Source organism: Prosopis cineraria, unplaced genomic scaffold, assembly GCF_029017545.1.
Source record: "Prosopis cineraria cultivar Desert tree isolate PC_DT_omini unplaced genomic scaffold, ASM2901754v1 PC11, whole genome shotgun sequence".
NCBI lineage: Eukaryota > Viridiplantae > Streptophyta > Magnoliopsida > Fabales > Fabaceae > Prosopis > Prosopis cineraria.
The window spans coordinates 3902130-3916184 of NW_026555342.1; the positions used below are offsets into that span (position 1 = coordinate 3902130).

Here is a 14055-nt window from a genome sequence, read left to right on the forward strand (position 1 = left end):
TTTTAATTATTAATATCATCATTTGACCTTTTTATATAAAAGTGATCAAAAATTTTATTATTAAAAAATATATTTAAACTTTGACCCCTTATTTTTTTTGGGCCGAGGAATGGCCATGTAACATCATATTGTAGGCCCTTTCTTTGGTTTAGTTGTGAGCCATTTCCATGGGTTAAGCTGAGATATGGACTTGGGCCAAGATACATGTAATGTGTAATCGGAGTAAGCCTAAAAAAGTCAGCCTATCATTAAAATTATAATCAGAAAATTAAAGGGGTAGTTGGACTGACTTATTGTGTATTATCATCCAAAAAGTTTGCTGTTTGGCCACTTAAATATCATTCAAAGGTTTGACTTTTGAAGGTGTGTATAAAAAAAAAACCTCTTAAGAGAAATAATTTCTTAAATAGTACTCAAATTTTTTTGTGGAATTGGTCTCATGATTACCCATTATGGATATAACTTGGGTAATTAAAAAAAAAAAAAGAGTTGGCGTCTAATGAAAGAAAGCCAACCAAGATAATGGTGAATATCGAGTTTATAATTTATGATAGGAAAGTCAACAAAACTTTACCTTGTAATTCTTGTAGTGGTATATTCTGCAGGTCTTCACACTATTTGCTCGTACAAATCGCCCATTTCAGTGACTTCTTTCTCTACTCTATCACAACTTTGATCGTACACTCGTTAAAAAAAAAAAAACAAAACAAGTATTATTGATTGGCCAATGTCAAAAATATTTATATACTTTTGATTTTCAAAGCCTGGACATACAGTAGTTTTATAATGGACGCCACATAATTTTTTTTTAAAATCATATACAATATAAAATATATGCAAATTTAACTATTTAAAAATTATGAATAATGCAGTTTATAGTAAGAAGAAAATGATGGATTCAAGGGGGCAAGCCGGGGTTCTTTTCCGAATACTATAAAGCGTTCTATGTAAATACGTTTATTTTTAAGGATAATAAATTTTTTAGTCTCTCAAATTTATTTAATGATTAATTTAGTTCCTAAAATTTAATATTTATCAATTACATCTTTAAGATTTCATAACCATATACAATTAGTCTTTCTGCTTCTGGCATCATAAAGACCAATTATGAATGGTTATGAAATTTTAAGAATTTGATTGATAAAAATTAAATTTTAAGGATCAAATTAATAACTAAGTCAAATTTAAAGGGTTAAAAGTTTTATTATTATTTATTTTTATTTATAAAAAATGTTGAAATCAATTTTAGCTCCCATATGATGGTTTGTACTTTCTTGATTTGCCATTAGGAGGTCCTTTTATTTGAAATTTTTTTTTAGTAAATCATCCGATGTTTGAAAGTCAACAATTACAACTAATTCAAATTTAATCAAGTTGAAATTCTTTTTGGATGAAAACTCTACTACCAAATGCTTAGAGTCAGAAATAAAAATTGAGTTTGAAGGGCCACCCATAACGGTTCGAGCTTAAAAAAAACACATTTTTTAAGAAAATTGAGTTTTTAAGCCCGGTTTTAATAAGCCTTAAAAAGAGACTTGGATGGCTCTTTTAAGCCCTTTTTTATTTTTTCCTTAAAAATAAAATATTTTTAATTTTTAAATTAAATTTAAAATTTAAAATATATGTTTATACTTTAAAATTAGAATTTCTATTATTTATTTTTAATTTTCAAACATTATAATTTGTATTTTTTAAAAATATGTGAAATATTAAAATTAAAAATTTTAATTTTTAAAAATTTCAAAAAATAAAAAAATAATAATAAGAGCTTACAGGCCTGATCCTAAACTCATTATATAAGGGTCAGATTTTAAAAAATAAAATATTTTAAGAAAATCAAACTTAAGAGCTCAAGCCCTAAAGGATAGGGCCCATATAAGCTAAGCCTATTTATTTTTCAACTCTAAAAATATCGTAGATTTTTTTAGACTCAAAATTGAGACATAGGGTTAAGCTGATACATCTCCCTTGTCACTTGAATTATACACTTGTTGATTGCATTTATTTGATTAGTCTAATGGATGGGCGATATCAAAGTGCATTATTATTAAATATAATATTAAGAGGAGAATTATGGGGTTAAGATGTGGGATAGTTTGTCATCTTCCACTTTACGTGATGTAAAGGCATTGGTGCTGTCTTTGTGAGTTGTGACTAAGCATGTTGCCTCACCATTTCTGTGCCATTTTCTTCTTCTTCTCATGACATCTTTCTCTTGTTATTGCGGGTGGTTCTCACGTCCCATCGCGTAAAAGTCAAACTTTCTTTTTTATTTTTCACTTAAGCGCACAATGGAGATACCTTAAATTTCAATAAGATTATCCTGTGTGTTTTCCTAAAAAGTTCACCCCGTGTCATATCTGAGTTAAAGTTGTTTTAGTCCTTAAAAAAATGGTCTCTATAGTTGGAATTGAGGTAGTAGTTGTTATCATTTATCAGTTTGGCTAAATCTGAATTAATCTAAGTCATGATATTAAAATCTCAAGTTATAGTCAGACTATTGAACTTGTGAACTGATCTTTTTACCCATCCAGCAAAAGTTTTGAATGGGTGATCAACTGGATATATATATATATATATATATATATTTTTCTCCCATTAGTGAACTTGAAACAGCATTTGGAGTTTATAAAATAGAAATCCGTCATATCTGTGCTTTAATCATTCTGTTTTGTTGGATTATTTGTGATTCATACATAAATGCTTCATTACTTGTAAATTAATTCCTTTTTATTTATATAGTACTTCCTGCAGGGTTATATATAAATATTTTTGTATACTTTTATTTTAACTGAGATTTTTTTTTTGGGGCGGGGGGGGGGGGGAGCTCAGGATTTGGTTGACCCCATGTATATATTTTGTTTTATAAATTTTGTTAACCATTATAAAACATCTTTATTCATCAATACTTTTTGTTTTACAAAGCTTCTAGGTTCTTTAGTACGCATAAAAGAAGATATCCTTTCCCAATAAAAAATTGTCTCCCTCAAATGTTTCTTGAAGCAAGGAGAACAAACCACACAACTCAGACAAAACTTGCAAAGAGATCTTGTCCAAGAAAGAAAAACCTTCAGATCTATCGAGTCTAGGAGCATGTATAACTGTTAATGGTTTTATAATAATGGCATATAAATTCCTTGGTAAGTGGGAAGTTGCAAGTTTAATTCTGCTTGTAACTTCTATATGCTCAGACGACATATATTTACAAGCCTGCAGAAAGCCATCTAAAGGTTCTAAACTACTCTCCCAAAAATAACAAAAAGAATGGATGAAACAAAGTTGAGAACCAAAAAAAATAAAAATAAAAAAAAAAGCTTGACCTGTTTGTTTATAGCTGACATATGAAAAGAAAATGAAGAGAAATAAAAGGTTTTGGAAGTTAGATCTAGGCCCTCAGATCCTTTTGAAGTGCTCAAATATTTCCCATGAACCTGTTTTAAGCATAGCCATCAGCCTTGCAAATTCATCAAATGATGAAATAGGTACTGATATCCAATATAGCAGGACAAAGAAGAGGAGCAAGGAATAGGTGAAAAAAAAAAAAAAAAAACAGACCACTCTCTTCATCTTGTAAAAGAAAGACTAGCACTTCATTGCACTTGAATTTACATTTTTCCCTATATATATACAAGAGCCTAAAGCAAAAACATCCAAGAAAACGAGGAAGAGAATATATGAAAACTGCAGAACTCTTTACCAATTAACAAGCTAAACTAAGACCTATTTTCTTATACCTATTCTCAAATACTCAAGTGAATTATAGTTTCTTTGATAGTTGATGTAAAGAGACATCAGTTCTAATCATGCACGGCTCGCTAAGTTTGTTCACACTTCAGAACAAAGGTGCAAGCCAGGCCTATTGGCATTGCAAGCTTCAGCTCTTGAGATGTTGACAGCAATTGATCATATCAAATTCAACTACCTCATGATACTCATCAGGTTATGAACTTCAAATGAAGTCAATTTATCAGCAAGATTCAATTAAACTTGAGACAAGCTGAAAAGCGAAAATTGCTCCCAGCTTCGTTGAGACTTTTACGCAATGCAAGGAATTAAGAAGTTGACTTGTTCATTCATTACCTGAGCATGTCTCCACTGCGCAATTTTGGGCCACTTAACGCTGGAGATATGCTAAATGTATTGTTACCATCATTGTAAAATGACGGGTGTCCAAGAGGCATAGGCCGGTCAGGGATTTCTGGAACTTCAACATCACCTTCCAACATCTTCAAAGCTTCAGAAATTGTTGGCCTCAAAGCAACCATCACATGAGAACATAGAATTCCCACAAGCAAAAACCTTTCCATTATGCTCCTAGGATTAGAACTAGGACAATCGCCATCTTTTAGAAGGGAAGCATCCAAAGCCTCGTCTATGTTCCCAGATTTCACCAAGGACCATGCCCAATCTGTGATTAAGAATGCCCTTGGAGATCCTGATAAAGACAAATCAAGAGCTTTTCTCCCGCACATTATCTCCAAAACAACCACACCAAAGCTATAGACATCACTCTTCTCAGTAAGCTGACCATATAGTGCATACTCAGGGGCTAGATATCCATGAGTTCCAGCCACTCTAGTAGTGAGATGAGACTGACCTTCCCTGCTCTGCTTAGCAAGCCCAAAATCTGCAACTCTTGCCCTCATATCTGCATCAAGCAGTATATTGGTGGCCTTGATGTCCCTGTGATAAATTGAAGGCTTAACTCCATAATGCAAGTAACCCAATCCTTTTGCCACATCCACGATTATGCTTTTTCTCTGTGGCCAAGTCAATGATCTATTTTCATTTTGATTGCCCACTGATGATGGGAAGAGATGATCTTCAAGATTACCATTTGGCATGTAGTCATAAACAAGATACCTTTGACCTCTTTCATCATAACTCTCGCCCTCCTCAACCACACAACACCCTCTAAGTGGCACCAGATTACGGTGCTTCAGATTACTAATAATCTCAACCTCATTGCAGAACTCAGCATCCCCTTGAAAATCAGATTCCAAAATCCTCTTAACTGCTACCACCGATCCATCAGCCAAAGTTCCCTTGTAAACCATCCCAAACCCACCTCTTCCTATGAAGTTTTTAGATGAAAAACCATTAGTGGCCTTCTCAAGCTCCTCAATCTTAAACCAGATTGACCCAGTATTTGGCCTCAATCTAGGCCTAGATCCTTGCTCTTCAGGATCAATATCAAACCGAAAGCTCTCCTGTTTTCTCCTTCTCCACCTCCTATCATACCATAGATACAGACCCAACAAAGTGAACATGACTAATAACCCAACCCCAGCTCCAGTTAACCCCAATACAAGAGCTTGATGGCGACCATTTTCTCCAGAGTCCAAAGTCGGATAAACCGACATGCCAAAAATGCAAGTCACAGCGCCATTACTCTCCGGTCCAAACTCATTCACAATACCAGCGGCATACAATATAGCGAAGTGAAAGCAATTTGTGGCGTGGGAAGAGTTACCATCAATGTTTGTAAGTTCCTGCTGAACCTGAAAACCCGCCGCCACGCACGCACCGCATAGAGTAAGATCAGTAAGGTCCGGTTTGCATCCCTGGTTAAGCGGCGTAGTTTGTCCGAGCTTTCCGATCCAATCAGGAATCGTTTGGATTTTCGCGCAGACGTTAGGGCTAACCACAAATTGAAGCGGGTCGAAGCAAGCTGAGGTGAGGTCATCAGGCAGAGAGAGGGAAGAGAGCTTGGATTGGAAGTCATGGAGGCAAGAATTGGAGGTACGAAGATCAGGAAGGTTGAACATGGAGGCTTCTTTAAGGTATTGAGCAAGCCCTATGCCAATTAGGGACAGTAAAGTTTGGCAACAATGGCTTCCTCGAGTGTCATTTAAGGTTTGCAAAGGATGGAAATTTTGGCACATGGAAGAGTTCCACGGGATTCTGAGCACATAGTTCAGATCCAAAGGGCACGTGGATTTGTTAACAGAGGGAGAAGAGGAATGATCTGCAGAGCTGAGAGTAAGAAACATGGAGAAGAAGAGAAAGAGAAGCACCACAAGAATCTTCATATCTTCGGTGTTTTTCTCACACCCTCTTGCGTTAAAGCTTCTGGTTACGCATTAGCGGTTCAGGAGATGATAAGAGTGAGAGAGATGAGAAGCTTAAGTGGAGTGAGGGAGACGAAAGAAAGAAAGAGACGATCACCATGGATGGTCAAAAACCGTTTTGCTTCCTTTCTCTCTCTCATTCTCTGGCTGCTGGTTGGGTTAGGTGTATTAGGGCGGTAACAACAGGAGCGTGTTGTCACACGCGATTAGTGAGAGACAACGATCAAATTGAAAATAGATTCGGTACTCGCAAAATAAAATAAAATAAAATGTTTGACCCTGAGAATGCACCGGAGATTCTAGAAAAACAAATGCAAATCAAACCGGACATACGTTATTAAATCTTTTTTTTTTTTTTCATTCAGTCTGAAAAAACAAATTCCCACAAAGAACAAAAAAAAAAAATGCGAAGTTGCGAAGTGATGCGCACTATAGAGGAAGTTATGCACGCGCTTTTCTTGGGGTGGGCACATGCGTGGGGCGGCTACACACGTTTTTCCTTTCTAAAGTAAAATACTCTGACTTTCTCAGTCCACAAGTTAGAATGGCAATACTGACAATGAAATGGACAAGAACTGAAAGAACATGGCTTTAAGATATTTTTCATGTCCCTGTCCAATTCAATAGACTACCATATTCTTTTCCCTTCTTAAAATCACCGCCAATTAATGTTTTTTTCCCCTGCTGTTTTCTTGTACCTCATGCTTAACATGTGATTGCGTTGCTTCTATATAATTGGTTCATACTTTAAAATAACTATTAATTAATTTTAGTGTTTGCTTCATGTTTTAACTTAATAAATCACAAGTCTACCTGTGGGTGATAATAAATCATGGACAGTCCTTTAAATTCATTCTTTCAAGATAATTAAATTAAGTATAGCATGTGCCAAAATTCACAGTACCTATTACTTAAATAAATGATTTTTTTTCCAAAAAAACATAGGAAAATGGTGATGGCTTTTTTCCACTGTACTCCCCTCATGCAAAATATAAATATTTTTTTAGTTAATTTTAATTCAAAATATAAACAATCTAGTATATGTAAAAAAATTTTCTCTATTTTAAGTCTTATATTTATTAATTTAGATATTTATATAAATGTATCTCTCACTCATTATATGGTGCATTAATAATTGGGACAAGGTGTATAAATAAAAAATAATATATATTTTTATGAAAATGATAATTTTATTAGCACGCATATTTTTTAAAAAATTACTTATATTTTACATGGGCACCCAATTTTTGATTTATCCCACATTTAGTTGAGGAAATTTAATAGGAGTTTAGACTAAATGAGGATAACCATTCAGGACAAACATTCGACAAACCTTTTATAAAAAAAAAAACTCACTCATGACTCAACCCTTAAGTTTTAATGCTGTTACATTTCAAAATATTAAATTATAGATTATTGATTAAGCTAAATTATCTTTTTACTGGCTAACGGGTTTCATGTTAAATGACTATTTAACACCACAAATTGATAAGCATGATGTGCCTATTATCTTATATATGTCAGTGTCAAATGAGAAAGAGGGACTCAATTTAGGTGCTGATCTTAGGATAAGCACCATGTGCTTAGCATCAAAACACTATCATTTGACAGTGTTAAATTTTTTTTCTTTTTTTAAACCACAAATTCATTATTATAATAATAAATAAACATTATAAAATTATTGTTTTAATATTTAATAAAAAAATAAATATTAAGATGTTAAAATTAAACTTAAATAATTTAACTCATTAAAATTTAATTTGAACAGTTCATATATAAATTTTGGTTTGAATAGTTCAGAACTGTACCAAAAAAATTAAAATTGTAACTAAAAATATTTTATTAATTTTATTAATTTTGTACAATTGTCTATCTATGAGAGGTAATACCATTTAAGGTATGGTTGGGTACTAAATAAAAATATTTTTTTAACAAAAATTCAAACGTTTATTTATTACAATGTTAAAAACTAGCCCATTTAATAAACTCAATTCTTATTTTAAACTCTTTAGATCATTTTTTTAATTTTTCAATATAATTTTGAACTGTTTAAACCAAAAAATTTATTTAAACTATTCAGATTCAATTTTAACATCTTGATATTTATTTATTTATTTATTAAATATTAAAATAATAATTAGCTAATATTTATTTATTATTATAATTATGAATTTGTGGTTTAAAAAAAGAAAAAATAATAATAATGGCAGTGTTATGGGGCCAACGAAATCGAGTCCGAGAAAGAATCAATGAAGAGAAGTGGATGGTTCATTGTGGTCCCCGTAATTATGAGATTACTTGATATTACTTTTAATTTATTATTTTGTGAACTGATGTTTTATAAAATATATTTTAAAAATAAAAATAATAATAAAAATAAATATTTTTTTATTCTCTTTTATTTTTTAAAATAATAATTTCAGAATACTTAAAAGTTATTTATATTTTTTTATTTTTTAAAATAATATTTTATCTTATTTTTATTTTTTAAAATACTTTTTAAAAATACGATATCAAATAAATTTTTTATTCTCTTGCTTTAAAGAATAGGAAAATATTTTTAGAATAAATTTTCAAATAAGCCCTGTATGTTTCTACTCTAAATTCGATTCTATTTGAACATCTAAGCTTTTTTCCATTAGCTTCTTTTTTCTTTTTAAATTTTTCCAACGTTGGTCATATATTACAAAATATTTTTTTTTTGAATTCCTTAGTAAAACCGAGTTTTTATATGTAAAAAAATTCATTACTTTTTTCTCTTTAAAGAGAGGGAGAATCACATTTCAGGCCTAAGAGCCTTTGTTGTAATTTTTTTAAGAAGTGAAAATATAAATTTGTCTTCAATCAAAATGAAAGAAACATACTGAAAGTAGTAGAATGATCAACTTGACACGCGTGTATATTTGGTTGAGAATGTATAAATATTATGTTATACATTCATGAATATTGTGTTATATATTGTCTGTATAAGTTATATGTTTTATTAAATCTATTAATCAACTAATTATACATGGATATTGTGATGAAAATTCATGAACATTGTGTTGTACACCCATGAACATCATGTTGTACACCCATGAATATTATGTTAGACATGCTTTGTGTGACTTGTATACTTTAATTAACCTACAAATCAATTGAACATGCATGAACATTCTGTTAAAAATTTATGAATATCATATTGTACATCTATGGACATTGCTTTGTACATTATTTGCGTAACTTGTATATTTTGTTAAACTCATTGATCAACTTGACATGTATGGATATTTAGTCAAGAATACATGAATACCGTGTCGTGCATTCATGAACATTATGTTGTACATTGTCTGCTTAATTTGTACATTTTTTTAAAATCTACTGATTAACTTGATATGCATGTACATTCAGTTAAGAATGCATGAACATAATATTGTATATCTATAGATATTATGTTATATATTGTCTGCGTAATTTGTACATTTTATTAAACATATTGATTAACTTGATATGTATGGACATTCAGTTGAGAATGCATAAACATTATATTCATGACCATTGTGTTGTACATTGTTTTCGTAATTTATATATTTTATTAAACCTATTGATCAACTAGATATGTATAAATATTGTGTTGAAAAATTATGAATATTGTATTGAAAATACATGAATATCGTGTTGTGCATCCATGAGTATTATGTCATATATTATTTGTGTAACCTGTACATTTTATTAAACATATTGATCAACTGAACACACATGGATATTGCATTAAGAATTTATAAATATTGTGTTGAGAATACATAAACATTATGTTGTATATGCTTTGTGTAACTTGTATATTTTAATTAACCTACAAATTAATTGGACACATGTCAACACATTATGTTGAGAATTTATGAATATTATATTATACTTCATGGATGAAGGTTTTGCACAAATTCTGAGTTTTCAAATCACACAAGGGAAAAATCATACCTTTGCTCCCAAAAAAAATTACAACAAAAGCCCTTAGACTTGCAGTGCATTATCAAAATTTATTAAGCCCAAAGTATAAATTATTTTTTAGGGCCTGCAATGCAATTCTCCTTAAAATAAAATTATTTATACATAACTTTATCTTTTTTAAATTTATGTTTCATTTTTAAAAATAACAAATAATGATTAATAATATCAACAACTAATTCAGCTAGACATTAGAGTTATGAGAAGATACATCCTATCTCAATACATAATCATATTGTGATAGAATTTTGCATTGGATAAATTATAATCAGGTTTTAAATAAGAAAATTAATTATTTTTTTAGCTTATTTACAATTTAAACTTAAATATTTACATATTAAACTTCAGAATTTACAAGTGGATGAGATTTATATTAATTTTTTTATATAGGGTCTTATGTGTAATTATACGTTTTGCCTGTGAACTAACTGACAAATTTACGTGGCTGCACAAAACTAGCAATACATCACAGCTAGATTTCCTCCATATTTCATCCCCACTAGCAATTTCTCCAACGGCCAAACAAATCTATTCTGGGTTTTTCCGTCACATTCCGTTCTTTCTCTCTCGCTCTCTGATCTCTAATGCAATAATGGGTGATTGGATCCGTAAAAAACCATCGTTCAAAGAGATATGCAAATCGCTTGTCAGAAAAAAGCGTCGCGATAAGTCCGATGTAAGTAATTAACCTCTTCTATTTCTGCATTTTGAGGCGTTCGTTTCGTCAAACATTTCAGAAAACACATCTGAATCGCCTGGATTGTTGCTGCAAACCATTCTTAATTCAGGGCATTTTCATGCTTTTGTATGCTGCATTTTGTTTGATGTGTTTGTATCAAGTCATAATGCAATATTTCAAATTGTATATACATTTTGTCATTGAAACTCAATACTAGATATTCTGTTAAGACACTGCACTACACATTCTTTATTTTGTGTTGCATTACGTGCTCATGCTTCTTTAAGCAATAATTCCGGTCTCCAGACATGTACATGAAAAGAGAGTAATACAAACAAGTGTGATTGAATATGAGGTCTAATTTCTTTCTTTATCCATATATATATATATATATATAATCTCTTATCTCTCTGATATATGAAGTGGCTACAGATGATTTGGATTGAACAATTTCACCCTCACGAGTTAGTGGAATTATTTTGTTCACAATGTTCTTTCCCTTCTCTAGTGTCTGAAATCTTCAAGGGATTTTCTCATTATGTTTGATGTAACATATAGCCAATGACAGTTCCAAGTCGTGAGGTCGACGATCATCATCATAAAGGAGCGGATGAGAATAAATTCTTAAGCAAAACTTCAAGTAAAAGATCCAAAACCCCAACACCAAGTATATATCACTTGTCTAGACATCCAAGCAGGAAATGCACGACACCTACACCTTTCTCAAGAAATGGAAGCGTTAGAACAAACTCTAATTCTGATATAGAAGCTTCTACACTATCAAGAATTATGAGCAGAAGGAGGGCCTCTGCAACTGCATCGACGAGCCCTTTGGCTTCTCCATCAGGATACATGAGCAGCAAGTGCATCTCTGAGCCTCAAACTCCAAACCATTCAGCCTCTCCATCAAAAGATGGGGGTTCATCATCTCTGTCTAGAAGCACCAGTGGAAGGTCCACAACACCAATCATATTCTCACAATCAATAGCGAGGCGAAAATCCCAACCGGTTGAGATGAAACTTGAGTGCACCCTTGAGGATTTGTGCTTTGGATCAGTTAAAAAGATCGAAATTACTAAAGATGTTATCAAGCATCCCGGGTATGTTTCTGTTATTGTGATCTTCTTGGACATTTTGAGAAAAGAGTCGTGTTTATCTTAGACTTATTTTAGACATAAGATGACAATCAAAATTTAGAATTACACATTGGTACTTGAACTTTTATTGTGCAGTGTCTAGGTTAGGTTTTAACCGATTTCAAAGTTGCAGTGATGAGCGATGACAATATGGAAGGAAAGAACAGTGATGTCCTGTTTATGTCTGTGTGCATGCTTTTTTGGGCAGCTTCCCATTATATAATCTTAATGAAGGGAAATTTCTCGGGTTACTTTGACATTCACAAATATTGAAACAATGGAAATTTAGGCAGATATGGAATATTGAAGATTTCACTTTTGCAATTATCAGCAATGATGACAATTTAGGGGGGAATGCAATTGGTAGCTGCTTAGAAATTTCGTAGGTTGCTGAAACTGCTGTAGCTTGAAATTTCCAACAATGATAATTTGGAAATTCAGGGTAAAAAATGGTATAGGATATTATGAATACTTGAGTAGTGACAATTGGTAAAATCATAAATGCAATTTTCTGAGAAAAAGGAAAGGAGAAACTGCAAGTTCATGCAGAGTCTTAGAAGAATTACACCTTAGCTTGATTTTGTGACAGGATCATTGTGCAAGAGGAGGAAATACTGAAGATTGAAGTAAAACCAGGATGGAGAAAAGGAACAAAGGTTACATTTGAGGGAAAAGGTGATGAGAAACCTGGATACCTTCCTGCTGATATAGTCTTCTTGATTGATGAAAAGGACCATCCTTTGTTCACCAGAGATGGTGACAACTTGGAAGTAAGAGTTGAGATTCCTCTGGTGAAAGCACTCACAGGCTGCTCCATACCCGTTCCTTTAATAGAAGGAGAGACCATGGCTGTGTCATTTGAGGATACTGTCATACACCCGGGATATCAAAAGGTCATTGAGGGGAAAGGCATGCCTGATCCCAAACAAGATGGAAGAAGAGGTGACCTCCACATTAAGTTTCTCATCAACTTCCCCACACAATTAAGTGATGAGCGAAAGGAAGAAGCTGCTAGTTATCTAAAAGACTGTAGTTAATTGTTTTTTTCTTTGGCCTGGAAAAGGATTGGAGTTAATACCAATGTTTTTTCCAACTATAATATATGTTGGCTTTTGATCTCCTTTTTCTTAGAATAGGCCTTTAGCAACATAAATTTGTAAACACTTAACAGTACAATATAATTTGTTTGGTATATTATCATGTGGAATAATATCTAAAAGTGTCAATATTAATTATATTTTAAATATAAATTTTTTTAAAAGTTTAACTGTTCACAAGTTGTGTATATTTCACTCATTTATTCAATTTTGTGAAATGCACGGACCCTCCCTCACTTAATAAAATGGCATCATTAAATTATTTTTCCAAAAATGTTGTGGAAATATTAAATCACATTTTTGGTTGCCAATTTTTGTAAAATAGTAATTGTATTTGTTATGATATTTGATAAGTGAATTAGTTAATAGTGTTTAAAAGATCTAGCAAAAAAAAAAAAATCCATCTTTAAAAAATACTTGTACTTATGTGATGCATTAAAAGCAAAACATGTGATAATATATTGAAATATGTCTGCTTAGCTGAACATATACTCAATGATAAATTGTTTTAAATCGACATTTAATTCATCTCTTTTTTTTTTTTGTATGAGAGCCTTTTTTCACATGGGCCACCTAATCATTGTAACCGTACATTACATTTGATGTACTGGTGAATCAATTTTCAAAAAGTTGACTTAATTATCATTGGTCTCTTGACTATTCATTGCTTTTAATCTAATCTCTTTTCCATTTTTTGTTTGATTTAATCTCACCTTCATTGAGTGTCAAAATAATAATAAAGGAAAATATCATCTAAGGACCTATGGAGAATTTTTATATCAAAGAAAAGTCTTAATAATCTAAATTTTATGATAAAAGATTTAATTATCTTTAAGATTTTATGGATGCATAAATAAGCATCCATTCAAGTTTTGATAGATAATTATATGTAATTAATAACTCTTAATTCGAACAAGTGGTAAAAATTAATAGCACATATTTAATTATAAAATTATTAATCTTGCATAAACAAGCAACCATTTGCATTTTGACAAGTAACTTTATATAATTAACAATTTATTTAGAATTAATAAGTGATTATAATTGATAATACAAGTTTAATTGTACATGTGTTGCTCTTGCATGAA

At 31.5% G+C, this 14055-nt stretch overlaps 2 protein-coding genes across 4 annotated transcripts; one reads left to right on the forward strand and one right to left on the reverse strand.

Annotated features, from left to right (window-relative positions):
- Window positions 1–3094: 3094 nt before the first annotated feature.
- LOC129286849 (probable receptor-like protein kinase At1g11050) lies at window positions 3095–6221 on the reverse strand. Its single transcript, XM_054922923.1, has 2 exons — window positions 4081–6221; window positions 3095–3431 (listed from the first exon to the last, which is right to left on the reverse strand). The coding sequence occupies exons 1-2, from the start codon at window positions 6030–6032 to the stop codon at window positions 3413–3415; spliced, it is 1971 nt and encodes a 656-aa protein (XP_054778898.1). The 5' UTR covers window positions 6033–6221; the 3' UTR covers window positions 3095–3412.
- Window positions 6222–10558: 4337 nt separating this feature from the next.
- LOC129286760 (uncharacterized) lies at window positions 10559–13102 on the forward strand. Of its 3 annotated transcripts, none has more exons than XM_054922778.1 (3): window positions 10559–10731; window positions 11293–11834; window positions 12460–13102. In XM_054922778.1, the coding sequence occupies exons 1-3, from the start codon at window positions 10648–10650 to the stop codon at window positions 12905–12907; spliced, it is 1074 nt and encodes a 357-aa protein (XP_054778753.1). In that variant the 5' UTR covers window positions 10559–10647; the 3' UTR covers window positions 12908–13102. The 3 variants fall into 3 exon arrangements, with proteins under 3 accessions (XP_054778753.1, XP_054778755.1, XP_054778754.1); XM_054922780.1 differs by having other exon boundaries at window positions 10645–10731; window positions 11243–11834; XM_054922779.1 differs by having other exon boundaries at window positions 10717–10731; window positions 11167–11834.
- Window positions 13103–14055: the final 953 nt, after the last annotated feature.

Excerpts from the sequence above, each read along its gene's own strand:
- LOC129286760 (XM_054922778.1), top strand. The coding sequence starts at position 10,648 with ATGGGTGATTGGATCCGTAAAAAACCATCGTTCAAAGAGATATGCAAA. Across the intron at positions 10,732-11,292 it reads AGCGTCGCGATAAGTCCGAT|CCAATGACAGTTCCAAGTCG; the intron begins GTAAGTAATTAA and ends TGTAACATATAG. Across the intron at positions 11,835-12,459 it reads GATGTTATCAAGCATCCCGG|GATCATTGTGCAAGAGGAGG; the intron begins GTATGTTTCTGT and ends ATTTTGTGACAG.
- LOC129286849 (XM_054922923.1), bottom strand. The coding sequence starts at position 6,032 with ATGAAGATTCTTGTGGTGCTTCTCTTTCTCTTCTTCTCCATGTTTCTT.